This window comes from Echiichthys vipera (assembly GCF_963691815.1).
Source record: "Echiichthys vipera genome assembly, chromosome: 20".
Classification (NCBI taxonomy): domain Eukaryota; kingdom Metazoa; phylum Chordata; class Actinopteri; order Perciformes; family Trachinidae; genus Echiichthys; species Echiichthys vipera.
The window spans coordinates 15201196-15228513 of NC_139845.1; the positions used below are offsets into that span (position 1 = coordinate 15201196).

The window sequence follows — 27318 nt, forward strand, 5'->3', positions numbered from 1 at the left end:
TAAGTGCTGAACAGTTGGCTAATTATCCAATTGACAGAAATGAGAACATTTTGATAATTGAAGTGGTTAATCAAACAAAAATGTCAAACATCTCCCATTTCCAACTTCTACAAATGAAAATTTTCTGTTTCTGACTTTTCAGACAAAATGAGCAACATGCCAATGTCATTTTGGGCTGTGGGAAATTGCTATATGCCTTTGTAAAAACATTTCAATTAATCGATAACACAAATAATCATCAGTTGTAACTCAATGTATACTAAACTCTCATGCCTGTGTGTTACAGTATGGATGGTAGTAGAGCCACAAAGCCGTTAGCCTAGCATAGCAAAAGACAATGTGTGTGAATCAACCAAAAGACATACAGCAAGTTAATAAGTGAGCTTTTGAGGTGCTGCAGAGTGTATTTCTTAACTTTGATTTGCCTGCATTCAGTCTTTATGCTAAGCTAATTGTCTCCCAGCTCCAGCACCACATTTAACACACAGACATGTAAAAGTATCTGTTTGTTATCATCAGTTCAGACGACGTAATTGGCTGTCACAATATCTTGACATAAGATTTTATCACAAAACGATTCCATCAAAGACGATCAATTATCACATTGAGTTATTGCCCAGCTCGAAGCTTAAGGCTTTCACATCATTATGATTTGCAAAATAAAGTTTGTCAATTAAAGTGAGTCATGGCGACTCAAACTGGCCTCTCCCTCTTCTCCTCTTCCATTGGTATGCTTGGTTCTCCCCTTTTGTGTCAGGGTAGCCATATTGGCTGAGACAGGCGAGACTCTGACTGACAAGCGCTGCTGATCAAAGTAGGAAGAAAGTGCGGGAAGATGGGGAGAGAGGCCACAGTGGGGGAGATAGGGTGATGGGGGTACGAGGAGAGGAGTCAATAGTGAGAGAGGGAGTGTGTATGCAAGTACAGAGAAGGTAGGAGGCTAAAGGTGAACAAAGGAGGAAAAGGGAATAGAGAATGGGAAGGAGTATAACAATGTCACGGTGTCTTTAAACTGCTGCATTGGCTGTCTGACTAGTCTCATCCCCCCAAAACAAGCGGCCTGACGTGGGACCAACTCGATACTCTGAAGAAGTGACTCCAGACAAGGTGAAAAGGTGATGGTGCTGGGGACTGATGCAAGATGATAAACGAGCAGATTTAAACTGATGTAATGATAACACAGATCAGGATATGAAGAAGCCCTGCCACTCAAGCGGTAAGTTTAAAGATTGTGGTAGTGTTCAGCCATAGATGACATAAACTGCTTCAAGCAGTATTCCTGCACTTCATCTCTTAGGGCTGTGATAACGTGCCGAATGTAGGTGTGTGACTGCAGGATGCATTTAAACACTAAAAGAAGGCAAAGAATGGACATTTTGAAATGTAAATTACAGTGTAAGATCTTGCAAAGAAAATAAAATGAATGATGACAGGGATGACGGGAGACAGGTCATGATGAAATACATTTAAAAAGGAAAAAGGCTTATAGAGGGAAAAAATGCCAGAGGAATGGCTCTAAATACATTCAAAATTAACTTCAGCATAGTTTATGTCCCTGTGTGTGCTTCTATCTCCTATGAGGTGTCTTGCTTTAGGCTCCATTTTACATTGCCAAGCACGAAGGTTAATCAAAGAGGGGGAAAAAAAGCAACATAAGATAATAAGATCGGAATTCCCACTTTGCCATGGATTTGGTCCATTTTAAATCCCTTGTGTCTGCACAACCTCCATATATTTATCTGTATCTTGAACAAGCATTGGCGTGAAATCATTTCACGGGTGTTCACATAGTGTGGGAAAATGTTACAGCTGTCATTGGCTTTTTTGCCTATGCCAAGTAGGACGTGTGGTTCCCAGCCAGGGATTGGTTCCAACCAGGCCTTGCCCTCCCAATTTCTGCTTAGACATCTGAGGTTCCTGACTGAAGCGGCATCCAGCACCATCACCCAGTCGGGGAGAAGTAATCCAGCTCCCTGTTTATATATTGTCTGTCAGATTGACTTCACCTGAGGCAGCTATGATTTCACTTGACCAACTCACCATTCTGCCTCTTGTTGCTTTGTTGTTTTAAGTAGTGAAAGTTTATTTTTGGAACAACCCTGTGTTTGTAATTTGAGGTTTGAGGCTGCGCCAGGCATAGTTCTAGGTTTAGTTTTTCATACACATAGTTTTTTTCTGCTGAGGTAAACTTGGCCCAGGGTTGCTGTTTTATACGTGTTTTGAACCTACTGTAGTTTGCTAAGTTAAGAGAATCCTCTTTTGGTTTTATTTGTTTAACAGCATCCACAGAACCATTTTCCTATTAAAAAAAGCCTTTGTTTAAATAAAATAATGTTATTTTTATCTAAAACAACTGGTTTCCTGTTACTTTCCTTTCCCCTTTCAAGCTGAGTTGTAACAGTGAGTATATATAATTATAATATGTATGTCAGAATTAAGATATTGTGTAGGGATGCAAGGGAAAACAGAGTGTTGAGAAAATTAGAAACATTGCAACGGAATTCACTACATTAACTCTGTGATAAATGTTACCTCTGTGAAACTTATGTTCATGCTGAGATTGTGTCAGAGAAAGACAATAAAATAGGAAAAGGTGAGAAATACTGATGCTCATGTCAGCGGGAGTGTGACGAAGGAACACAGAGAGGAGAATTTTATGTGTGTGTGTGTGTGTGCATTTATGGGCGTTAGGCGTAAGGCTTTGTGTGTCTCTGATCGGGGTCCTGTCTACAGAGACCCGTCGTATTGTTTGGAGTGACCACAAGGCCAACTGTTACTACAGATAGGAGACAGAGAGGCAGGGAAAGTGAGGAAGGTCCTTCCCTCTGGGATGCTCACACAATCTCCCTTATATTCTGTTGGTAGGTAGGGGTTCATAGACAAGAGTGCATGGACACCTTGTATAGTCTGATAAAGACATGAAGTTCTGAAGCACTGCATTGAGAATGAGTTATTTCTCTTGGTTTTACTTTAGAGAAACATTTCTTATTTGAATTGAATAATGCAGTCAAAGACAGTCAACCTTAAAGTCCCTGTAAAGCAATGTCAAAACTGGGATCCGAGTTTGTTACACTACCCAAAAAATTTGGTATTAACTATCAAGCCAACTTTGAATGGATAAAAAATAGCGCCAGCTATGAAAAAATGAGGGTTTAAAATCATAAAAACTAAGCAAACCTCTCTTTTCTGAAACACATGCATGCTGGAGATGCTGAAACCATGCCCACACCTCTCTCAACTGTCAGTTATGATCTGAAAAATTGATGTTTTTAACCAGCTGCAGGAAGTGAAACTGAAACTTGTTAGTTTTAGTCTAACTATAGTTCTATGAGTGCTAGAGTGCGGATTTCGTATCATACAAAACAGATTTGAGCTTAAGCTCACTGTATAAAATGGGCTGCAACCTCTAGGATGATCACAGCCTCATAAAATTTAGACCACACACTAGGGACCTAGGGCATCCAGAGGATGGATGGCTTGCCTAGGTATATTGAAAATAAGGGGGTTACCTAAAAGTTTACACAGCAGAAATGCACTTGTCATCTAATCTCCATAAAAATGCAATTCTTGCAGAAATTATTTAGCCGTTCTGTAGCCATTTTTATAAATGAAATCTGTATTAAATGGTATCAACATAAAAATTGCTGCAACAACCAATTATTGAATTATTGAGCATCGCGATCACATCGATTAATATCATCTACTAATATCTTCTAGAAAGGGTGGAACTATGAAAATAATAACAGTTGCAATGTAAAAAGTAAAGTAGAAGTATAAAGTAGCAGGAAATGGAAATAGTCAGTTAGCTTTAAAATACCACCACTGGTTGAGGCAAGAGTGGCATTACTAAGACCAAAGCAATACACAAGGACCAACGTACGCATTGGATTCATTTTGGCTGTGCTCTCTTAATCTTAGCTAATCTTTTGACTCTTTTTTTCAGTAAATTACCAAATGTTTCCACCAGGAATTGACAAAAATGTATTCACATCTCACCAAAGTGGCCACTAACAACACCAAGCAGCTCCCTGCTTGGTAAATTCAACTATCCATATGAAAAAGGTCTATATTTTAGAACCTAAAATGTCACAGTATCCTTTTAACAGCCATGCTAATGCTGCCACACTGAGCTACTTGCTAATTTCATGCTCCACACAACAGGGATAATTTGGTCCCTGTCTGTCTGTCTGTCTGACTGTGTGTGTGTGTGTGTGTATGCCATGGAGGAGAGGTGTGTGTCTATCTATGTGTTTCGCTCTACATCACTCGTGTTTTTCTCTCTGTTTCTCCCTCTCCTCCACGACTTTAGATCAATAGAAGTGACAGATAGAGAAAAGGTGACAAAGAGGGAAAAAAGAAGTAATCAGACTGAGGGCAAAATAGACAAAGAAGGGACAGGAAAAATAAAGAAAAAAACAAATATCGAGATATAGAGAAAGAAAGAGGAAGCCTGTCTTGTGCTGGATCAGGCTACTAAACAGATGGCCACACCGCAGAGAGAGGACCGCAGCGGAGATATTACAACACTCAGGTTAAAATCTTGCGCACATTGGGGCGCGCGCACGCGCACACACACACACACACACACACACACACACACACACACACACACACACACACACACACACACACACACACACACACACACACACACACACACACACACACACACACACACACACACACACACACACACACACACACACACACACACACACACACACACACACACACACACACACACACACACACGCACACACACACACACACGCGCGTGCAAAGGGCAAGGTCTTTCTGTTGACTATCTGCATTTGTGTCCCAACAAGGCCAATGTCTGTCTATTTGGTGGTGATTCACTGATGTAAGTTAAGGACATTTGTCAAAAACTGCATTAATCTAGTTTCGAAACCCAGCTTGTTTAGACATAAATGAATAATGCACATAAAGACATACGGGAAAACGTACTGACAAGGGAACAAATAAAATCCTACAATGCTTTAAATAGCTTGTTTGACCAAAAGCTTTCTAGCCAAGGTCAATTCATGAATCCTTGAGCACTCAAAAAATCAAGCTGGGGAGAGCAAAGATGTACTCACAAGGATGAAATCACATGCAATGGGTTCTTTTGGGCAGCATATCCCATTTTCACCTGGTTGTATTTTTTTCGACTGTCTTTCAAAGACATCGTTTAAAGGCAGGCTTGGAAAAGAGCAAGTGGTAAGGACATGGAGGAAAAGATAGAAGAGCACATTTAGGATGAGTTGACAAGAGAAATGAGGAGCAAAGATGACATGGGGAAGAAAAATAAAAATGATTGTTTTTAAAAAAAGACAAGAGAAGAGGGCAGTTGTGCCAGTTCTACTGAAAGTTTCATGAGCAGCAACAGTCTAATATCACTACTAGGGTAGGGCTGGCTGTGAGGGACAGTGCCTGTCAAAAAGGTGTATGTTTTGTGTTTGTGTCTCATGGGGCTGGCCTAAAAGACATTGTAAAACATCAAATATTTAGAGGATGGATTACAAGTACAATGTGAACTTTAGCTGCAGTCAAGTCAAGACAAAGCAACAACACAGCTGAACCATTATTTCTTTTTAGACTTGAAATAGACGGTGTACGTATGAGTATAGTCTGTGTTGTTCGCTTGCAGGTATTTTACTAAAGAATTATTTGGCGTAGTAATTCTTACTTGCAGTCATGTCAATATACTCCATCAACCTGTTCAAACCTAGTCCAGATTCATCGTACCCTTAATTGTGAACAAGACCTAAAGATACTTGAACTTAGGCGTGGGGGAAAAAAATCGATTCACTTAAGTATCACAATTTTACATCTATTTTGTAATAGAATAAATGAATTATTTTAGTCCTTGTGGGGGTAGGAGGAAGTTAGCGCTTTTATTGTTGTAGTCATATTTGTTTCAATAAAAACAATGCTGAAGCAGGTGGTCCATGATCCACGGGGATATCACATTTTAAATCCAGCATATAGTTAACATTACACAGTAAAGTATTGAAACACATTGGGATTCATACATTGCCAAGAAAAGAAGTACTTTAAATGGCTAAAACTGAATGCAAACTCTGTCATGGTAACATGTCCAACATGGGTGCCCATCTCTCTACAACTGTAGTGCACCTATAGATATGAATAGACCTTTTCAAAGTTGTAAACAAAAACATTCTAAATGTCCCATTTTATTTCCTGTTGCACTGAATGTGAATGACATCAGCTGACAGGAAGTTAACCAGGACCAAGGCTGATGCCTAACAATGGAATTCCATTAAAAAGGTTTATACAAATATGTATGTTAAATGCATTGAAAAGGCACAGATCGAGTAAGCTGATTGGGAGAGCTAGCAATGGACTTGGTGAAGTTGTCGGAAGGATACACGTGTGACTACCTCTCGTTTTCAAAACAAAGTGTTAGCAAAGGGTATATACAAAATACATAAATGGGGATAAGATTGAAAGAAGTGAACACCTATTTTCTGCTTTCTCGCTTTGGCTTGTTATTGTAGCAAGCGGACGTGATGTCATAGACTACAATAAGAGCAGTTACTTCCTCCTACCTCCACATAGACTATAATTAAGCAGTTGAATCGATTCAGGTATTAAATAATCTGTTTTGAAAGTAGATCATAAAGAATCATGATTAAGTGAAGGGATCCCCCCCCCCCCCCCCCACCACTAATAAAAATATCACTGCTGGTTACTATGGACACCATTCAGACTTTCCTTACAATAGAGGTCATTATACAGCAGAGCTGGGTTAGGTACAAAGCAGTACTGAGTCAGCTGATATATACTAATAACCACAAGCTTGTGTTTAATTATGCGTTCATCTACTTTATCAGGTTATCAGGAGTAGTGTAAAGGTCACCCGCTTGCTGTCGTCCCAACGTAATTCTCTTGATGCATATAAATATTACCTTACACTCCTCTGTCCAATCAAGCAAATGAAAAGTCCATACCATCTTCACCGAAATTCACCTGCAAGATATACCTATCGAGCACTACACCTCTAGATATGTCCGTCTTTCCTGCCAGCTGGCTGTGGTTCAGTCAAAAAGCACCATAAATAAAAATCTTAAATGGAAGAGCACTGGACTTTGTTGTCATGATTTAGTATCAGTGTTTCACGAGAGTAAAATTCCAGTGCCTATAAGTAATTATAAGGGCTGGCTGATCAGGAAGGTCCAGGAAAACATAGTGCTGCTGTCGGGTTAGCCAAAGTCTTCTTCCTGAGAAAAATGCAATTCTTTGGCTTCCTAATCACTGATGCCCACATAAGTCATTTGAGTGGAGAGACTGCAATTACCCTGGAGGTCTTGGGAGTGTTCAGGATTTGTTTTTTATTTTCAGGTTCGCTAGAACTGCTTTGTAGCTGACTAAGCAGTTTTATGTCATTGAGAACAGAGAAGTGAACCTTTGCTGGCAGGGATCAATTACAGTAGAGCTGCTTTCACATATGAACCCCAGACGATGACAGGAGTTACCCTTTTACACATGTAGCACACAACAGGAGAGTCTCTGGGTGCAGTCACACTGTCCATCCGTACCGTTCCCCGGGCTTTAGGCTACCGTGGCCCCCCTCCCCATGCGGCCCAGGCCCGTTTGTACTCACACTGCCTGAGCCTCGGTGGGAATGCTTCTTGCCTGCCTATACATCATCACGCCATAACATGTCACACACATTGATTGACGTCATTGCGATTTTGTCGCTTTGTTTACAAAAGCGCGCTGTCTTTTGGCCACCTAATGGAAAGCAGCGCAGAAAACATTGTAACGTATTTGGCTTTGAAGTTTATTTGGACTCATTGTGATGCAGCACGACCCGGTTTAGTCGACGTTGCAAGGCGACAACTTGAGAGTTGAACCAAACGGCATGGATGAGAAGGTTTTTGCGAAGGCAGCAGATGAAGAGGGAGGCTTTCCATAGACCTCAGAGTTTTTGTGTGTCTTGTCCTACTGTTTTTGAATATTTTCATCCGACCAAATCTGCAGTAAACCCTCCACCTCCGCATCACATTAAACGTGAACCTTTCGCCACCATTGTTTTAAATGTCCGCACATGGTCCGTCCTTCTATTTTCTATGTCCGAAAAGGCGCACATAAAATGACGTCAGAAACGCCGTAGGCCTCGTGCTCGTGCATGTGCGCACGCTCTTGCTCGTACATGTGCAAATGTGCTCTACAAAAGCCCATCTCTCTCAAACGGGCCGTGGCCAGCAACCGTGCCGTGCGTAGGCGCCCCCTAAACTCTGTTTAGTTTAGGGGGCGAGTGGCTCCTGGGTAAAGCGCACAGGAGGCAGGACATGACTTGGATTACACCACAGTGACAAGTTGGTTCAATCTGGTCATAAACATCCAAGTCTCTTTCTGTTCCTTGAATTTGTCTGACAATTTTCGACATTTGCCCTTCCTGACAGAATGTCGTAGGATCTCCAGTTAAACTTTATTGTTGCCAACTTCGTGTAAATCACCTTCTTCTTCACCCCCCACCTTTGATTTCTTTCGGCATCTGCGAGAAACGCGCAACATGCTCACTCCTTTACCGTGAATTCACCGCACACTGAACGCTGTATTCACACATGGGCTCACTTGGTGATTACACCGACTTTGTACTGGGCAGTTGGGAGGGTAAACACTGTTTGATGTCCAATCCAAGAGATTCTGACATTTGTGTTCTTACACACAGCTTTTGTGTCTAGATAATTTCAAGTGTGCAGTGCATGTGTGAAAGGGGCTCAAGTAGGATTACAGTAATATTAATAATATTGTAATAATAATAATTTCTGGAAACACTGAAAGTGCTCATTTAAAAGTTTGCAGTATTAAAAAAGAGCAAATGTGAAAAAATAAAAGCACAAGGACTCAAGGTGATGAGTGCTTGAGTGCTTAGTATTGTATTTTGCTCCTGCCTGAGCTTGCAAGAAAGTAAGACATGACATTTAATTAATAAAATCTATTTTTACAACCCAGCAATGGAGTTCTATCAGCAACAAGGGTTCTTACACAAATTCAATCTGACACAAAAATGGCTGTGGTGTTTTAATTGAAGCAAGGCAAGAAAACAAAATACTATCCTTGCTGGATGGCAGTCCTTGGTGGACCACGCACTTCAGATATAACCTGCAAATGGGGCCACTTTCTCTCTTTTTGCCCTTTCTCTTTGTATCTTTCATACCCTAATTTCCTCCTTGATCTAAAACCGCTCCAATATACTAACTCCTCTTTTTCTAGAGAATGGTAAATGGACTTGCATTTATATAGTGCCTTTCTAGTCTTCTGACCATTTAAAGTGCTTTACATTACATGCCACATTCACCCATTCACACAGACATTCATATTCATGGAAGATGCCATCTGCTCATCAGGATCTAAACTAATCTCATCATTCAGAAGAACATCCAGACACCAAGGACAATCTGACATGCAGGGCGGAGGCATCAAAGCACCAATCCCACGGTTAGTGGACAACTTGCTCTACGTCTAAGCCACAGTCGCAACCAAAAGTCACACATACAGTTAAGGTAACGTACAGTCTATGATGTATTTAGTTGCATTGCCTTTCGATACTGAATTACGCTTTTAATGCAGTGACTTCAGTCCCCAAAGCAATTTCAGTCTAAAAGCAACTGCACTTGGTTATTTGTCTAAGAAGACATTTCACCTCTCATCCAAGAGGCTTCATCATGCGTACATGAACTGATGAATACTCTTGGATGAGAGATGAAACGTCTTCCTAGAGAAATAACCAAGCTTTGGGGATAACAATGACCTGTACAAATAATAATATTCACGGGCTTAGTGACTTTACCTGTAATTAGGTCTGTCTGATGTTCCTCCCTGTAATAGGGAAGGTTTTCGTTGCCACCGTACTCTACTGGGGAATTGCTGGGTCTATGTAAATCATAAATAAGTCATAGAGTGTGTTCTTTACCTAGTTTGTAAAGTGTCCTGAGATAACTTTTGTTATGATTTGGCACTACAAATAAAATTGAATTGCATTGAATTGAATTACCAAGTCACTTCCTGAAAGCCGTAACCATGGTGAACTGTGCCAACCATAGCTCTACCGGCATTGCCAAATAATGCTCAAATTACCGGAAAATAAATAGAAGAAATCACTGATTTGTAATATGTAGAAATGTAAATTGAAGTGTTATTGAAATTACAGAGCTGCTTTGGTTGCTGACTGTTGTCTGTTATGAACTTTGTCATTACTACCACATTGCATTGTGGGATATTTATGGAATATTTGACAGGAAATAGTATGCAAGTCACATATAATTGGTTTCATAATGAGGTTTCCGACTTCAGACTTTTGAGCTAAGCAAACATAAATGGGAAAATATGACAAGGAGAGAAAAATGACGAGAGAGCAACTGTGATTGATGCCGAGTACAGGCAGCAGGATGAACAACGGGGGGAAGACAGCTGCACACGCTGTTGCGAAGATGACAGGGGAAAAGATACATACATATGTTTGCGCAACCAACTACCACAGCTGGAAGTGCCACCCAAGTTCATTTTGAACTCTACCTCAAATCTTCATTTGTCTTCATGCCTCTTTTCTCCACTTTCCTCATCTAATCAAACAGTGCGGCCGCATGTCATACACTCAACCTCTGCATTAGCTGGAAAATCCATTATATGTACTCAGCCCAAGCCTTGGACTATCCACACACGTTCTAGCCTCTACACACACACTTCGCTGAATCAATAGAAGACATTAGGTGTTATTGACAACGCCAATTGAGGTTAACAATTTGGTGTATTTGTTGGCGCCTCCTTTTAAGCTGTGTGTAAATGTGAAAAGGGCAGCGGAATGAGCAAGTCCAGATGGGTTTGAATGGGATTAAGATCCTTCTCTTTCTGACACACATTAACACATCTAGGTGAACACAGTAATAGGTTTTACTTTGACACACACACACAAAAACATAGCAACCATACAATTACACCATAAGTTAAATAGCGGAAACTTAGGTTCCATGCATGAAAGGGGTTACTCACATCTTTGTTTCATTCCTGAATTAAATAATCCTTTACAATCTCTAGCCCGCAAATCTTAATTGCATATTTTTTTTAATAAAACCTTTTCATTTTCAGAACAAATCAACTCATGCCGTTAAACTAACAAGTAAAGTGCAAATTAGTCAGTAGCATGGCTGTGCGATGGGGCCGAGCCACATCGTTAGGCCGTATTATAAGCTCTGTATAATTAAGACTATCATAGAGAAAGCTGTCATTAAAAGAGGATATCTGTATTTTTATATCATGTTTCATCATGACGCCCGGTTGGCTGGAATATAATGGTAGGAAATACAAAAGCACCACTTCTGGGGCAATCACAGATGCCATTATTAGACAATATCCCTGCTTCTGAGATCTCCATGCAGAGCCAGATAGATAGAAGTGGGCAGATAACAAAAAGAACAATAACAGTAGATTTTGCTGCGTGTGTATGCGAGTCTGGGTTTTTTTTTTACCTGGTAGGTGTCCCACAGTCTGATCGTGCAGCGTAGTGGCAGCTCCCTCATCAGGAGGTTGTTCATCCAGCGGAAGGCAAACTGCAGGTACTCCACCTCATATTGCTGCATGTGGCGGTGCACAGACTCTGTCAAAAATAATAATCAGAATTAAAAACAAACAAACAGAAATACAATATCACACACACACAGATTAAGGTCCTGCTGCTTTGTGTAAAGGCCAGCAAAGGGAAATAGCAGAGAAACAGATGTCTGTAAGGGAAAAAAACATTTAGCAATAGTAATGGTGTCAGTGACATGTGTGACAGAATTCTTCATAGCTCTCGTCTTTGTTAATAACTACTGCAGTCAAAGTCACACGCAAGCACAACCATCACGTACACAGCTTCTTCCTCATAATAGAGATGTAATTATGAAGCCATCAGAATTGTCAAAGAAAAGCTACACACCAAACGGAGATGAGAAAAGGGAGCAATTGCATGTCAGTCCAGTGAGGAACAGACTGTAGGTCAATAGCATCCAGAGGTGAGGACAGGCAGGCAACGAGTTTATGGAAGGTATAGAGTGCGTGTTTATTATATCTCTGGCATTATTGCTTTTACTGGGAGCTGATTAAAACTGCATTTTTGTTTATCTCTGTCAAACAAGGTCAGCTTGTGCAAAACCTCTTCAAACCCCCGTGGGGGTTTTAATAAAATTGTGACGATTTATCTTTTTTCCGACAAGGGGAAGTAGGGCCATTTTAATATTGCACAAGCTCAACACTTATTTAAATCCTATACGAAGCAGCATTTATTATTTTTTTGACTCCCTTCCGCAGTATTAAATTAAGTCTCAGATGCCTATTATTATTATTAGGCACATATTGGTCCTAACAATTTAAACCCTGTCAAAACAGACACGTATTTTGAAATGTAGCTCTTCAGTTACAATTTCTTGATAAGTCTCATTCATTCTGTTTAACAATGGTTACATTAGTTTCTTCTGGTAATAGTAAAAAACTGTAATTAGGCAAAATGTTGCTACTCAGAACAATCGCAAATATTTGGTTACCCAGCTATATATTTTAATTTAGGCTGCATCTATCAAATTTCAGGTGAAGTGGGGCTTATAAACAAGTCAAATTAAGTAAAAATTGGTTTATTGGACAGAGAATTTGTAACCGGTCCTCACTGTGACATTAGAGACTTTGACCGAAGTACAAATCAAGTTGCTATCCTTCTAATTTAAAGGGTAAGGCTGGCTATATTATATAACAACAATGTCCTTCTATAAATACAATACAAGACAGAATTAAATCCGAGATTAAATGGTGCATTTGTTCAGAACTATTTTTCTCAGCGGATTAGTGCACATTGGGTTCGGTTGAATATATTTCTAGAACCAGAACGGTGTCTGTGGAGTTGACTCAAAGTAAACTACAATGCCTGTGTTCATTGTAATGAGTGAACATGTCATCCTGTGTAACTGGCTCATTGATGTGTTTTTAATAGCTTTTGGAAAACAATGGGAAGGAATAAGCTACATGAGGCTTTGGCTTCACAGATAATACCGACAATACAGAGACACAGCTGAATATGAATGCAGTCATTAGTCGAGGCTGCGGTTTACAGTTGTTTTGTTAGGCTCAACTTTACAAAGATAAACTTTGGCTGGCTATTAGATGTCCACATTTATCTCCCAATAATCATATAATGTTTCGTTTTCTCCTCCTATAATTGGTTCAGATTATGTTCTCACTTTGAACAAACCACACAGAAGTAACCGTACGTTGCATCTGGCAATCGCATTATGTTCTCTATGCGGAGTTCAAACGTCAGCACCGCAGCATTGAGGGCTGGCATGAACGCTCGCTGACGAGAATTGATGAGAAGCTGAAATGTCAGCTGAAAGTTTGCTGCATATGAGGCTGTGACACTGCCTTTGTTCCTTCTCTCTGTTCTTGATAACTGTTTGTTTAATGCTTCTTTACATAACAAAAGATTAAAAATACCACTCCGTATTTAACGACTCCCTATTTCATCGTCATCAAGCCGATGACACTCATTCTCTTGCACACAAATTTCATAATGGAGCTGTAATTAAAGAGCTGTCAGAGAATCTAAGAGAAAAAGACAGTTGTGGAGGGACTATAGCAGCCTCCCCTTTCTCACTCTTTGCTCTCAATCAGAGGACACACACACACACACACACACACACACACACACACACACACACACACACACACACACACACACACACACACACACACACACACACACACACACACACACACACACACACACACACACACACACACACACACACACACACACACACACACACACACACACACACACACACACACACACACACACACACACACACACACACTTCAATGGTACCCATCTTCTTTTTCTCCCATGCATGTTTGACTATTACGCATACTCTCCACCACATGAGCAGGGCGTGAAGTAAACACAAAGAGATTATTTCACACTCGTCTCTGCAGTTTAATTATCACATGCTGCTGTAAAAGCATAAACAAGGCAAGCTCATCAACGGATGATACGTCATGGTGACAGATCTTAGCTATCTGCCAAACAGAGAGGGAGAGAGTGGAACAACTTTAGACAATGTTAAATTACACTAATGAACTCTGCCTAATATTAGCGACTCCACCAAAAACAGAGAGGAAGAGGTGCATGGGAGATGGGGGAGTGGTGGGAAGTAGAGTCGTTTGTCATGAGAAGTTATTGCAGATGAGGGGAGAGATGGAGGGAAAGGAGAGATGAAAGAAAGATGGGAGAGGAGAGATTACAGGAAGGGAGGGATGAAAGAAAGATGGGAGGGGAGGGGAGAGGTTTAAAATCATAAAACAACATGAACGATGCAACGATGAGATGAACTAAAGCGCCAAAACCCTTGATCTTTTAACCGCGGGCTGCTGTCCAGCTGGCTCAGTGCTCGGCCTGCTGGGTAGCGTAGTTATGGGTGCTGAGGGAGGTTGAGGATGACATCTCTCATAGACAATGATTGACTGATGAGTCTTGTCTTCCCTCCCACTGCTGGTTAAAGTTTAGAATGGAGGCCAGGATGCCGGCTAGTCTTCTCTCCACAGTGGACTGTTGCCCACGGCTCGACGGCAGGAGGTCAGAGGTTGTACAGTGACGAGTGAGCGGCTCCCAGGATTCTGCTGATGAGGCCAGTTCTGCCTGACTCAGTGCTTTCCTTGGTACAAAATGTAATTGCAGTTACACTCTTCCACTCTTCTACTGGACTTTTATTTTCACCATTTTATGTTCATTCAGTGTGTTCCCAACAGAACTGCTCTATTTCAAATGGCTTTTTGGAAAGGCTTAAATTAAAAAAAAACATTCTTCCCTCTTTCACAGTATCCACCTAGCTGTTTTCTTTTTTTTCCTGAGCACCAATAAGGGGGTGGTAGATATGGTAAAAATATCACGTCACAATTTCTTATACAGTAAAATCACAATTCCGTTTCCTACATTGTTTTTTTTTTTTTTTTTTTTAACTATTTTGCAAGTAACTAAACAGTGCAACCAAAATATTTACCTATGTAAAAACATAGCCCTAAAGGAGAAAATATAAAACAGAGCATTTAGGCCAAAGAACCTTTCGGAACAGATTTTAATCAGTGTGCCGGGTACATTGGACAATGGTCTCTTTACGTGGGTGAAAAGGTTTGTTGTGTTACCATCCAAAAGTGTGTGTGTGAGTCTGTGTGTGTGTGTGTGTGTGTGTGTGTGTGTGTGTGTGTGTGGAAGCTTTGGGCAGAAGTCAGCCTCTGAAGTTATGCACTCGCTCCTGGTTAAACACATTAGGAGTCTGCTGGTGAACAGGACATTTATCTGTTTTTTAAGGCGCACATTTTACAGCTTGTTCCACACATTCTATGAATAAGTGTTGACAGACGGTCTTGATTTGACGCGATAGTCTAACACTGGCATGTGGACACGGAAGGGGAATGAGTAATCCTGTAGTTTGCTATGATTGGTTGATTGCCGTGTCTTTAGGGCGAAGCATGAGGCAGATGAGCAAATAGTGGGATTTGTCTAAGGGAAAGAGCATAGAACAGCAATGGATAGAGTGTGCCTTATAGACAATACTACGATCTCTCTGCTTTGGCAGTCAGATCGCCTACCCCTAGCGCCAATGTCTTCTTTCAATTTTTCCCAATAAGGGGAGAGCGTATGCGGTGGCCAAAAGAAAAGTGTTTTTTTTCTGGGCACTCCACCCTTTTGTGCAGCTGCTCTGGCCGCTTGTAGTTGAAATTCTCTTAACTTTTCAGAAAAGGCTGGTGTCATCACAGGTGTAAGCTTGTTGTTAGCTGTGTAGCTACATAGCTAATGCAGATGCCAGTGTCGTAGAAAAAAAAAACCATGGGCAGTGCTTCATGGCGCCGTGCCAGAAAAAAAAACACTATATGGACACACGCCATAAGCCTTTTAGTTAAGGTTGCTAAGCTACAGTGCTGCAACTAATGATTATTATTTTTTGAAAAGCAGGAAATCTCCCTGGTCGAGAGACTGAAAACAGCATTTACTGCAATTTTTGCCTGAAAATCAATTATCAAAATAGTTGGCGATCATTTTTCTGTCGATCAACTCATCGACCGTTGCAGTTCTACTAAGCTATGATTATACAATCGTGTTCAAGGGAGGTGTTATGAGTATCTCTGTGCTACTGTATTTAAATAATAGAATGTTGTGTGAACATTTATTTGCGTGTCTCTGGTCACACTATGAATACTGTATATCTCTGTTTATTAGTTTGTCTCACGCAAAGAGAAACACCCTCCAGCAGGACACAGCGTTAAAATAAAAATTAAAGTTTAATAACCAAGTCAAGAACAAAAGAGTCCACTGAGCTTTTTCACTTATTCCTCTCAAACAATAAACAACCACAAGGTGACACATTTATTACTGATTGCCTGAGGGAGACTGCAGCAATTGTGGGATCAGATATGTTTTAATGGCGTCACTGTACACGTACGCAAGTGTGTGCACTGTCATACATCGACATTGCTTCTCTCTGTCCTAAACATGAGGCATAACAAGAATGTTATTGTGAAACCTGGTGAATGAAAACAGAAGGAACATCAGACCTTATGGAACCTTATGTATTTATATGCTGAGTGGAACTGAGTGTCTCAGATGATGCAAACACTTTCAAATAATATGCGTAAGCATAATAAATACTGGCTGCTTATGAGCATTTGTTCATAAGAGTAGTAAATTAGCATAATTAACACACTTGAAATGCCATGTAATGTCAGAAATACCATCCTATCATCAGGATGTGTAGCAGCCAGGAGCAAGAACATCAACCGCACCCTGTCAAGATTTAAAAAGACTCAAAGGGATAGCAGCCAAAAGGCAGGCACTGTAGTAACATAACTTTTTCCTAAAGGTTTGGTGTAGAAGTTCTGAAAGAAATATTTCAGTGTTCTGTGAATGTATTAAAATAAATGAATGTAAAATGATTAACACAACTGCGACATGCAATATGTTAAGTATGTAAAATGAAATTTCTGTAAGGCGGAGAGGGCAAAGTGCATGAACAGTGGGTGTGATGTCTGGTTCTGGAGGACTGTGTGGGAAGACAGCAAAAGATGGTCTAATTGACCTCCGGGCCTGGTTAAAAGACACCAGAGCAGACCTGAACCTGAACTCAATGCAACTTTTAAAAAAATGGAAAGACTTCCAAATAAAAAATTTAAAAAAAAACTCCAGAAAAGCAAAACACATTCTCCTCGAAAAATAAGATAATTTACATACAAATCCGGGCCCGACAAATACACATTAAATAAATAGAACTATAAATATACAAAGGCTGTCATGCTTACAAAATGCAAAGCCACTTCAAAAGTAACTTCTGTTACAGAAAGGCAAATTATCTTACTTTGTTTTCCTCCAAACTGATAAAAACACATTGCAGCCTTTTTCTCTCTCTATTATGCAATAAAGTCTCACAACCCAGCTACCAGCCTTTTTTTTTTTTTACACGACTCAGGCTCAGAGCGTCCTCCAATTTGCATAAGTAAATTCACCTTTCGGCAATTTGCATGTTGATGAACTTGTGCTAATGCACTTGCATGCAACAAATACACAGAAAGTGATAAGGGAGAGATGAAGAGATCAGAGAAACATTATAAGCATGTCGACAAAGTGGCTTGTCTTTTGAGGAGGTACACTTGCTGGCGACAAGCAAGGCTAATGGGAGTTTGCGTCATTTATTACAAGTAGGATAATTATAGTGACAGGCCAGTCTGAGGGAGGAGCAAGCACGCCAACACAGAGAGAAAAAACAAGAGAAGTTTCAGTGTAAAAACCTTCCAATAATGTCACCCACTGAGTATCAACTAAAAGAATCAAAGTAAATAAATATATAACTTTGTTTTATTTTTTAATTTTTAACAACAAATCCTCTAGCTTCTAGGTTCTTCTAAGTTCAATCGCGGGCTTACACAATGGGAGTGAATATATAAATATAAACAGTAACGTTACAGCCTTATTCCAAATTGTATTAAATTAATCTCTGTCCTCAAAATTCTACACATAATGCCCCATTATGACCACATGAAAAAAGTTTTCTTGAGAGTTTTGAAAATGTATTAAAATTAAAAAACAAAGAAATCATATTTACATAAGTATTCACAGCGTTCGCTTAATACTTTGTAGAACCACCTTTGGCAGCCTCTACAGCCTCAAGTCTTTTTGAATATGATGCCACAAGCTTGGCACACCTCTCTATAGGCAGTTTTGCCCATTCTTCTTCGCAGTACCTCTCAAGCTCTATCAGGTTGGATGGGAGACGTCTGTGCACAGGCATTTTCAGATCTCTCCAGAGATGTTCAATCGGATTCAAGTCTGGGCTCTGGCTGGGCCACTCCAGGACATTCACAGAGTGGTCCTGAAGCCACTCCTTTGAGATCTTGGCTGTGTGCTTGGGGTCGTTGTCCTGCTGAAAAATGAACCGTCGCCCTAGTCTGAGGTCAAGAGCACTCAGGAGCAGGTTTTCATCCGGGATGTCTCTGTACATTGCTGCATTCATCTTTCCCTCTATCCTTACTAGTCTGCCAGTTCCTGCTGCTGAAAAACATCCCCATAGCATGATGCTGCCACCACCATGCTTGACTGTAGGGATAGTATTGGCCTCGTGATGAGCAGTGCCTTGTTTCCTCCAAACATGACATTGCCTGGCATTCACACCAAAGAGTTCAATCTTTGTCTCATCAGACCAGATAATTTTGTTTCTCATGGTCCGAGAGTCCTTCAGGTGCCTTTTGGAAAATTCCAGACGGGCTGCCTTGTGCCTTTTACTAAGGAGTGGCTTTCGCCTGGCCACTCTGCCATACAGGCCTGATTGGTGGATTGCTGCAGAGATGGTTGTCCTTCTGCAAGGTTCTCCTCTCTCCACGGAGGAACGCTGGAGCTCTGACAGAGTGACCATCGGGTTCTTGGTCACTTCCCTGACCAACGCCCTTCTCCCCCGATTGCTCAATTTAGACGGCCGACCAGCTCTAGGAAGAGTCCTGGTGGTTCCAAACTTCTTCCATTTACGAATGATGGAGGCCACTGTGCTCATTGGGACATTCAAAGCAGCAGATCTTTTTCTGTATCCTTCCCCAGATTTGTACCTCGAGACAATTTTGTCTCTGAGGTCTACAGACAATTATTTTGACTTCATGCTTGGTGTTTGCGCTCTGACATGCAGTCAACTGTGGGACCTTATATAGACAGGTGTGTGCCTTTCCAAATCATGTCCAATCAACTGGATTTACCACAGGTGGTCTCCATTTAAGCTGTAGAAACATCTCAAGGATGATCAGCGGAAACAGGATGCACCTGAGCTCAATTTTGAGCTTCATGGTAAAGGCTGTGAATACTTACGTAATTGTGATTTCTTTGTTTTTCAAAAGTCTCAAGAAAACTTTTTTTCACATGGTCATAATGGGGCATTATGTGTAGAATTTTGAGGACAGAGATTAATTTAATACAATTTGGAATAAGGCTGTAACGTAATAAAATGTGGAAAAAGTGAAACGCTGTGAATACTTTCCGGATGCACTGTATATATATATATCCAGAAAACACCTGCAGAACATGTTTAATCATAAAAGTATCTTTAAGCTTTATCATTCTGGGAATGTTGAGTGAGCTGAGGATGAGGCACCTTTGTCAAAGCCACCTCAAGTCATAACACTTGAGGGAGAAGGTCGCTTTCTTATCCCCAGCCATTCCAGGACTTAAACTGGCCAAACTATGGTTATTAAATCCTTTCCTTGAAGCGGTGTGATTTGTGATTTGTGATTAAGACATATCGGCTGCCTCTGACTCAGCCAAGCATCATTTTTTTCCCTGGTTATGTTACTTAATTTCTACAATCAAATGTGCCTTATAAAGGGTAGAAGAGTTTTTTTTTTTCTTAGGTTACAGGGTGGGAATGGGGAGGAGTTAGCTGCACTAACAGATATAGCAGGTACTGGATGGTGGGGATATGGTCATAAAAAACTGCACATAATGTCTCTTTCTCTCTGTAATGCACAGTATAGAGTTCTCTATCTGACAGATATATAGGAGGAGCTCGAAGAGAGGGAAGGTGAGAAAAAGCAGTGTGAGACAGACGGCAATGTCCTTTCCTTACTGACCCTGCACTGCAAACAATAATTCAATTTAAAACACTGAGCTGAGGTCAAAAAACATCCCATCTCCCTCCTTCCCACCATCCTTGCCTTTCCTCCCATTGGCTTAACAAATACCACGCCAACTAGTAATGTTCCTAATACCCAACTGATTCAAACAAACAGGATACATAGCAACAACTTAAGCATTTTCTCTTGCTGTTTTGGGAAGGTCACTAGCTCGCACTAATGTAGAATAATAGATTTGTTCATTTTGCTAGATTTTGTCCCACAAATCTAAAATTAATGAGCTGCAAGATTAAGTACCATTAGTGCTGGTATTGTAATGGACTGGTAATCTCAAAAGAAACATACAAAAAACATTAACACAGAGAGAAAAACAATAAAGACATAATAAAAAAATTATCATAAGATCTGATCCTCCAACATGGGATTTTAATCAGGAGTGAAATGGTAATAAAGATAAATGTGTACCAGTCGCTAAAACATCTGCCTATTGTCAAAAGAGTGGACCCCACCTTTTATCCGACTGCGCAACATTGACTGCATAACCCTGCATCTGATAAACGCTGAGAGGTAATTTTGGAAGAGATGAGAGGCCATTGTTCCCAAAACAGATGCTATGTCGACAGCGGGGCGAAAAACAATCCTGTAACACAAGATAAAAGCTATCTGTGATCTTATTAGAGGTGGTAATGTCAAGCTAGTGAGGTATAAAATGGCTCTGCCCCAACTATGATGACAGGGCACTTATGGAATAAGATACAGTAAAAATGTCAAGTTGTTTTTTATGTCTTTGTTGGGGTGTGGCGGTGCTTGGGAGGACTTTGCTTCTTCATTTTATCAATTTATTTTTCTAAAACACACACCCACACACACTGCAATGTATGCACCCTAACAGTATATCAGATTTCTTTTCACGCACAGACAGGCACCAACTCTCTCAAACACTTGTCCTCTCTATCGGCAAGTTTACTCTGTCACGATTACACATGCAAAAAGGCAGGCCTGCATATGCACACTAACTTTCTCTGACATTCACACTCCCGCACGCACTCTCTCTCTCTCTCTCTCTCTCTCTCTCCCTCTCCCCATCCATTTGGATGCAACGGGTGAGCCCTCCCTCTGGCTGACGGAGCGGGTGACAGGATGGTCAAACAGCACCAAGGTTAGCCAAGAACATGACCATTGTACAAAAGGCGTGCATTGACAAGACCTTGTTTTGCATTGTGGGTTGCTACGAATGTCACGCATGTTGTAAGTGATGAAGTATGCTTGGATTAAAAAAAAAATTCAAAACATATTCATGCATTAATTATTTTGACAACATGACAAGAGAGAAATGAGGAAACAGGAGGAAAAGCAGCATTTTAATTAACAGTAAGGTGCTGTGTATAACTACACATTTAGTGTGCATACATCAGCTTTCATCCCTCAGCAAGTTATTGCTTTGCACTTATAATCAATCAACACGTTAACATTTACGACGACAGCAGAGTCGAATGACAATCATCGATGGCAGTGTTGTATAATTACAAACTGTGGAAGAATAAAGGTGTTAAAACAAATGTTACTTCCTGGTTCCAACACACGCGTTTAAACTTTTAAAGAAAGTGTTGGGAAAACTTTAAGGGAAGAAAATCAACATTGTCTTTAAATATTTCTGATTCCTGACAAAGGAAACATCACTGAGCTAAATTTCTGTTTGTATCAACATGCCAACAAACCCATATCACTGTATCATTCACGAACACTGGGCATGCACATGCCTGTGTTAACAGGAAGCAGATTGTCTTACATTACTCTGTGGTTGAAAATATAGAAGAATACCGAAGAAAGAAAAAGTAAAGACTTTGGACCGACAAAGAGGTGAAACTTTTACTGAAAGTTACCCATGAGTATAAGAAGTAATGGTGGTGGAAAATATATATAAATATAAGTTGCAAATCAAACACAACAACATTAAAGCCGCTAGCAGCATTATCAAACGCAGGAGGATGCTATGGCAATGAGTAAGATGCACCAACACAACAAGGAGGAAATAACAAAAGGTATGTCAGACTACCTGACTGATAAGACTAACATTGTTTACAAAGGTCTCTGTTTCCGCCTACCAGACCGAACAACTAAACAAGCCTAACCCTGAACAACTAAAACAGGTTCAGCACAGGTCCCAAGCCCTACGTTTTAGGGGTTCCGAAATACCAGGGTAGTGTGGACACAAAGCGTAAACATAGCAAAAGATATGCATTTTTAAACAAAAATGTAGCTGTACCGCTCATACTGCTGCCCTCATTGGGAATAAAATGTATCATCCGCTGTGGCATTATTGAAGCTGCACGTGTGGGCTGCAGCCACATATTGTTTTTACGTTCATATGCTTAGGCGACAAGCATAAACTCTTGTGTTTACACAAAAAGTATTTTTAAAAAAACGTTTGTGAATGAAGCTTATTGTCTAGCATGTCCATTGTAAAACAAATGGACAAAAATCACAATCCTCTGCAGAGGATTGTGATTTTGAGTGCATTTTTATTTTTTAATGAATAGGTGTGTGAGAGAGAAGACAGAAGAAAAAAAAAAAGATGGCCAATACAAGGAGAAGAGAAGGCAAGCATCTGGTGAGACAACAAAGGGTGAATGGAAATCAAGTCAGCATGGCAGAGCTGTGAGCAGAAAGTTCTTTATGGATGGGGAAGGATGGATGGATGGATGGATGGAGGCTAGGCACATGACTCACCATCAATCCTGCTGACCAGCTCCTCCAGGGCCTTGACTTTCCTCTGGATGCCTGGCTGGGCAAATGTATAGTTATCCTGAGGAGAAGAAAAAACAGACAGACTTAATATGGACGGAGGATCCATTTATGGTGGAAAAACCTAAAGCAGTTGGTCTGATTGATTCATACTTTTACATTTCCATACTTTTATATCCCTTAAGTGAGTGAATTCAGGAAAGACTTCAAATGCTATGGATGACTTATTACATGCAACAACAAGAAGTACAAATGTCCCACGAGTAAGTGTATTATACTCCTCTGAAGCTGAGACGACCAAATAACAAAAAGTGCAAGGAAAAGCAATAAAAACAAAAGCTAAGGAGATCAAGCAGGCGTTTGTATTACAGAAATATTCGTCATATTTCTCTGCAATTTCTCAAGCTGTGAAATTGATCCCTTGTTGAGAAAATGAACGTTATTAGTTTCACACTGACGTTTTGCAGCCGTTTGGCCTGAGAGTCAGTGGATCACAGCCCACATGCAAAGGGTTTGAAATTTCACATTGTCCCTTTGAGGATTCATTTTCGTAGAAGTGCAGTGGCCATTAAAGATCTGAAGTGTTTTCAGGGCCCATTTCACACCTCACACAAACCCTGAGCAATCTTTACAAACGACAAATAGAGAGAATAGGCCGCCTAACAAACACTGGCATGAAAAAAAAATGGTGCGTCTGTGGCCTTGAAGACAAAGTAGATGGCAGACTGAATGTGGTACGATATGGGGGGAGTTGTGAGTGGGTCCTGGCCTCATATTTTGGTGTGAAGTGGTGGAATAATAAAATATTCCAAAGAGCTGAAGGTCTACAATTCACTATTTTCCCCTTCAAGTAAGCACTTATCCCCATCTCCACTGCATAATGCCAGGTGGCTAAAACATAGACTAGTGGTGTTTATAAAGTATGGAAGACCACATGTGTAGGGAGATGAACTCCAGGGCCTGTATTCAAAAAAGCATTTTATTTGACCATGAGGACTTAAATAACACAGTGGACGCAGTTTAATAGTGTCCTCTTAAAACCTGTTCACATAGCTGCTGATGCCAGCTTTTGCTTAGGAACTAGTAAAAGTCTTAAGTTAAGAAAAAGACCAGAAGTTGACCCCGTTGCTGTGTCTGGTGTCATGTTTCATCAACTGTGATTGGTTGTCTTGGGCTGTCAGTGATACTGACAGAGACCTAATGTTGCCTTTTTAACCCAATGTAGGCTAACTGTCCCTGATTTAGCATGAAACCAAGAGTAATACATTCTACTGTCTAGTCAAGTATGTGTGCAGCTACGTGTCAGCCTGTTTCATGTCTGGCAGCTCGTTAGCAATTAGCAGGTATCCATGTAAGGAACCTCATAATTATCGGACTAAAATAACCATAGCTGATAGTGGGAAACACAAATGAAAACCAAACAAGAACAGCTTTTACTTCTTGCCCAATTTCTTCATGAAAGGATGGACATTATAAAAAGGTACACTGAGAATCAAGCCAACTGCTAAAGCCAAAACAGAAGTGATAACTGTTTTTAAAAAAGTAGTAGTATCAGTGTCAATAACTCCTTGACTTGCACTAGCCCACCGGACCTGCCTGGGCCACTTTGTAGCCGGCTCAGTTTTAGAGATAGGGTGAAAATATTGGTATCACATGAAGCTAGACAATCCAAAGAACCTGTTGTTACTAACCATGGCATGCTAGCGTGTCAGGTAATGATGCGCTTAAATTTGGTAAAAAAAATATTTATTTTTTAACTTTGTTGCCTTATTAACTACGAGAAAAAAGAGCCATCTTGAGATTGGGTCTTATCTGTCACACAGAGATAGCACTGTAAAGGGTATAACACATACATAATAAATTAATAGAGTATAGGTGTATAAAAGTCCTAGGCGAGACAGTCAGTAACTGGGGCCCACCTTCTCATAAAAACAGGTATTTTTAGCTGTAATTGGTCAGTCATTCAGGATATTCCATCATGTAGACATGTTTTACTTTCTGTAACCACTGATGATGATCATGGGAGGATCGGGCGTCATCCAATTGATAGTGATATTTTTCCTTGCAATCATCAACAAAACATGTCATATATAACATTGTTCCGTGGTAAACAGGCGAACAGGAAACACCTCAAATAAAAAGAACAAAGGGTCCACTGCCAAAACTTTAAGCATGGCTAAATTTTGCCGAGGGAAAACTGACAATGCCATTTTCAAAGGGGGTCGGTTGACCCCTGACTTCAATATATCTGAATGAAAATGAGTTCTATTGGTACCCACAAGTCTTCCCTTTACGGACAAGCCCACTTTATTAAAATCAACGCAGTTTGAGGCAATAACCATGCACTTTTCTCATGCAGTACAATTGTGTTATTTTTCGCTAATTCTTATATGTTGTATTTGAATATTTCTATATTTATAAAAGTCTTGGAATTGCATAAATTGGGCCTGACTAGAACGCTGAGACTTGTGGATTCAATGAGCCCTATTTTATTCAAGTCAGATGGTGTAAGTCCCCAAACAATTTTATTGCAGTGAGACTAGTTTTTGAAACTTGAGCTCACTGTGAAATGAGCTGTTGTGACCTCTAGGATAATCCCTGCCTCATGAAACTTTGCAACCACAGACTAGAGACCTAGGGCATTCAGAGGCTTTCCTAGGCATATTGATAATAAGGGGGTTTCTGGGCACAACACAAGTACTCGCCATCAAATCGCTGATAAAAGCAATTCTTGCAGTAATCCCGAAATGTGAAATGTTTTTGAGGCTAAATCACTGCAGGGATTTTTGTTATGGTGTTCCTCAAGGTCTGGGTGTCTTAATATGGTAGTTTGGAGGGATTTTTGGCCATATCTATGAATTACTGAGGAGTAAAAATGATTAAATGTTGCATCACACCTGTGTAACTAACTACCTAACTAATTTCTATTGCATTTTTATGACTGGAAAACCTTGAAACACATTGCTGACCTGCATTTCAAATTAATCTTTAGGTTCCCAGCTTTCAGATGTTGTACATCACTAATATGTGGCATATTCTGCTGACCTGCTATATCCTCCTGAACCCCACCCTCACCCCTCTAGAAAAGAGGTAGGGGCAGTCAAGCGGTTAAACGTTTCTAAAATGTTAATGCGATTAAGAGGCGGATTGCCTGCAGCAGCCATTTTCTGGTCGTTTGTAATTTGCTCTTAGTGACTTCGAACGTTTCACAGATTTAGGAGCTGCTTTTAGCCCTAAAACACTTTAACATCAACAATCTAGGAGTCCTTAAATTAGACATGATACAGCAATTTTTAAAAGTTACTCCTAAATCAGCAAGTTAGGAGTTATTTTTAGCCTTAAGATGTTTTGTGAATGCACCGTGCTCCGTAATGTCTTTTATGGTCATTAGAGTATTAACTTGCAACGCTGCGTTGCAAAAAAGGTGTGCCACATTTTTTAAAGATATCATGTTAGTGTTGTTTTTATTAACACTGTGACTCTGAAAATATTGTTTTAAATGCATTCCTGGCAGCTAATGCAGAATGCTCAATTGCTATGTAGCTTTTTTATGTGTTTTGATATGCAATAAGCATTTGACACAGAAAGGTATGGGTTTAATATTTAGATTATTTTTGCTAGTTTTCAGTCGACCAGCTACAAATCTAAGCAATAAAGCAAATGCAGGCGCAGAATAATGCAAAAACAAAAGAGAAAAAACTTATGGTCAATGCAATTGGTATCCCCAGCAATTAGCGCCTGGACAAGAGGTGTCCACTCCAGTCTGACGACAGTTCATAGAGTTAGCTGGGAGATTCTGTAACAGCTTGGTTTCTCAAGCAAGAAGAGATGCTGCGTACATCATACACTATGACATCTTAATATACAACATGATTTACTACAAATATTTTAGGACTTTTTTGGGATATGAAGACTGAACTGAATCTGGATATGATCACAAGAGTGGACAGTGTCGGTCAGTTGAACTTATATAACTCATATAATACATGTGAGAACAGCACATAAGCATTTTGTCTGAGCTACACACACACAACAAGGATTACGTTTCCTTGAGGGGTCATTTCAGTGTGGCTGGAGAACAGCTGATGTGGCAAACTATCCAACAGATGGAGAGAGATGGAGAGGGATGGAGAGAGAAAATGAGAAGGAGAAAGAGAGGAGAGAGAAAGAAAGAAAGAAAGAAAGAAAGAGAGGATGGGTGGGGGGGAGAAAAGTCATTTAGCAATAAACAGCTCTAGTTGTCCTTCAGGCTCAGCAGAACCAAGGCGTGTGTGACCTCCTGAGTCCATCAGTGGCTGGCAGGGTACAAACTGCATTCGCGCCTGTACTTTTTTCTGTTTTTAATCCTCCTCCTAAACCTTTCTAATCCTCTATCACATCTCACACTTGTTTCATCCCTCTATAGCCTCTTAATGTGTCATG

The 27318-nt window shown here is 40.3% G+C and overlaps 1 protein-coding gene across 1 annotated transcript in view; it reads right to left on the reverse strand.

The window, feature by feature from the left end:
• Nucleotides 1-27318, reverse strand: part of tbc1d22a (TBC1 domain family, member 22a) — a 133874-nt gene that overhangs the window by 27487 nt on the left and 79069 nt on the right. The window contains exons 11-12 of the mRNA XM_083935120.1: nucleotides 22882-22957; nucleotides 11496-11623 (exon numbers count right to left, since the gene is read on the reverse strand). Coding sequence (XP_083791246.1) covers nucleotides 11496-11623; nucleotides 22882-22957 — 204 coding nt within the window. The remainder of the gene's footprint in view (nucleotides 1-11495; nucleotides 11624-22881; nucleotides 22958-27318) is intronic.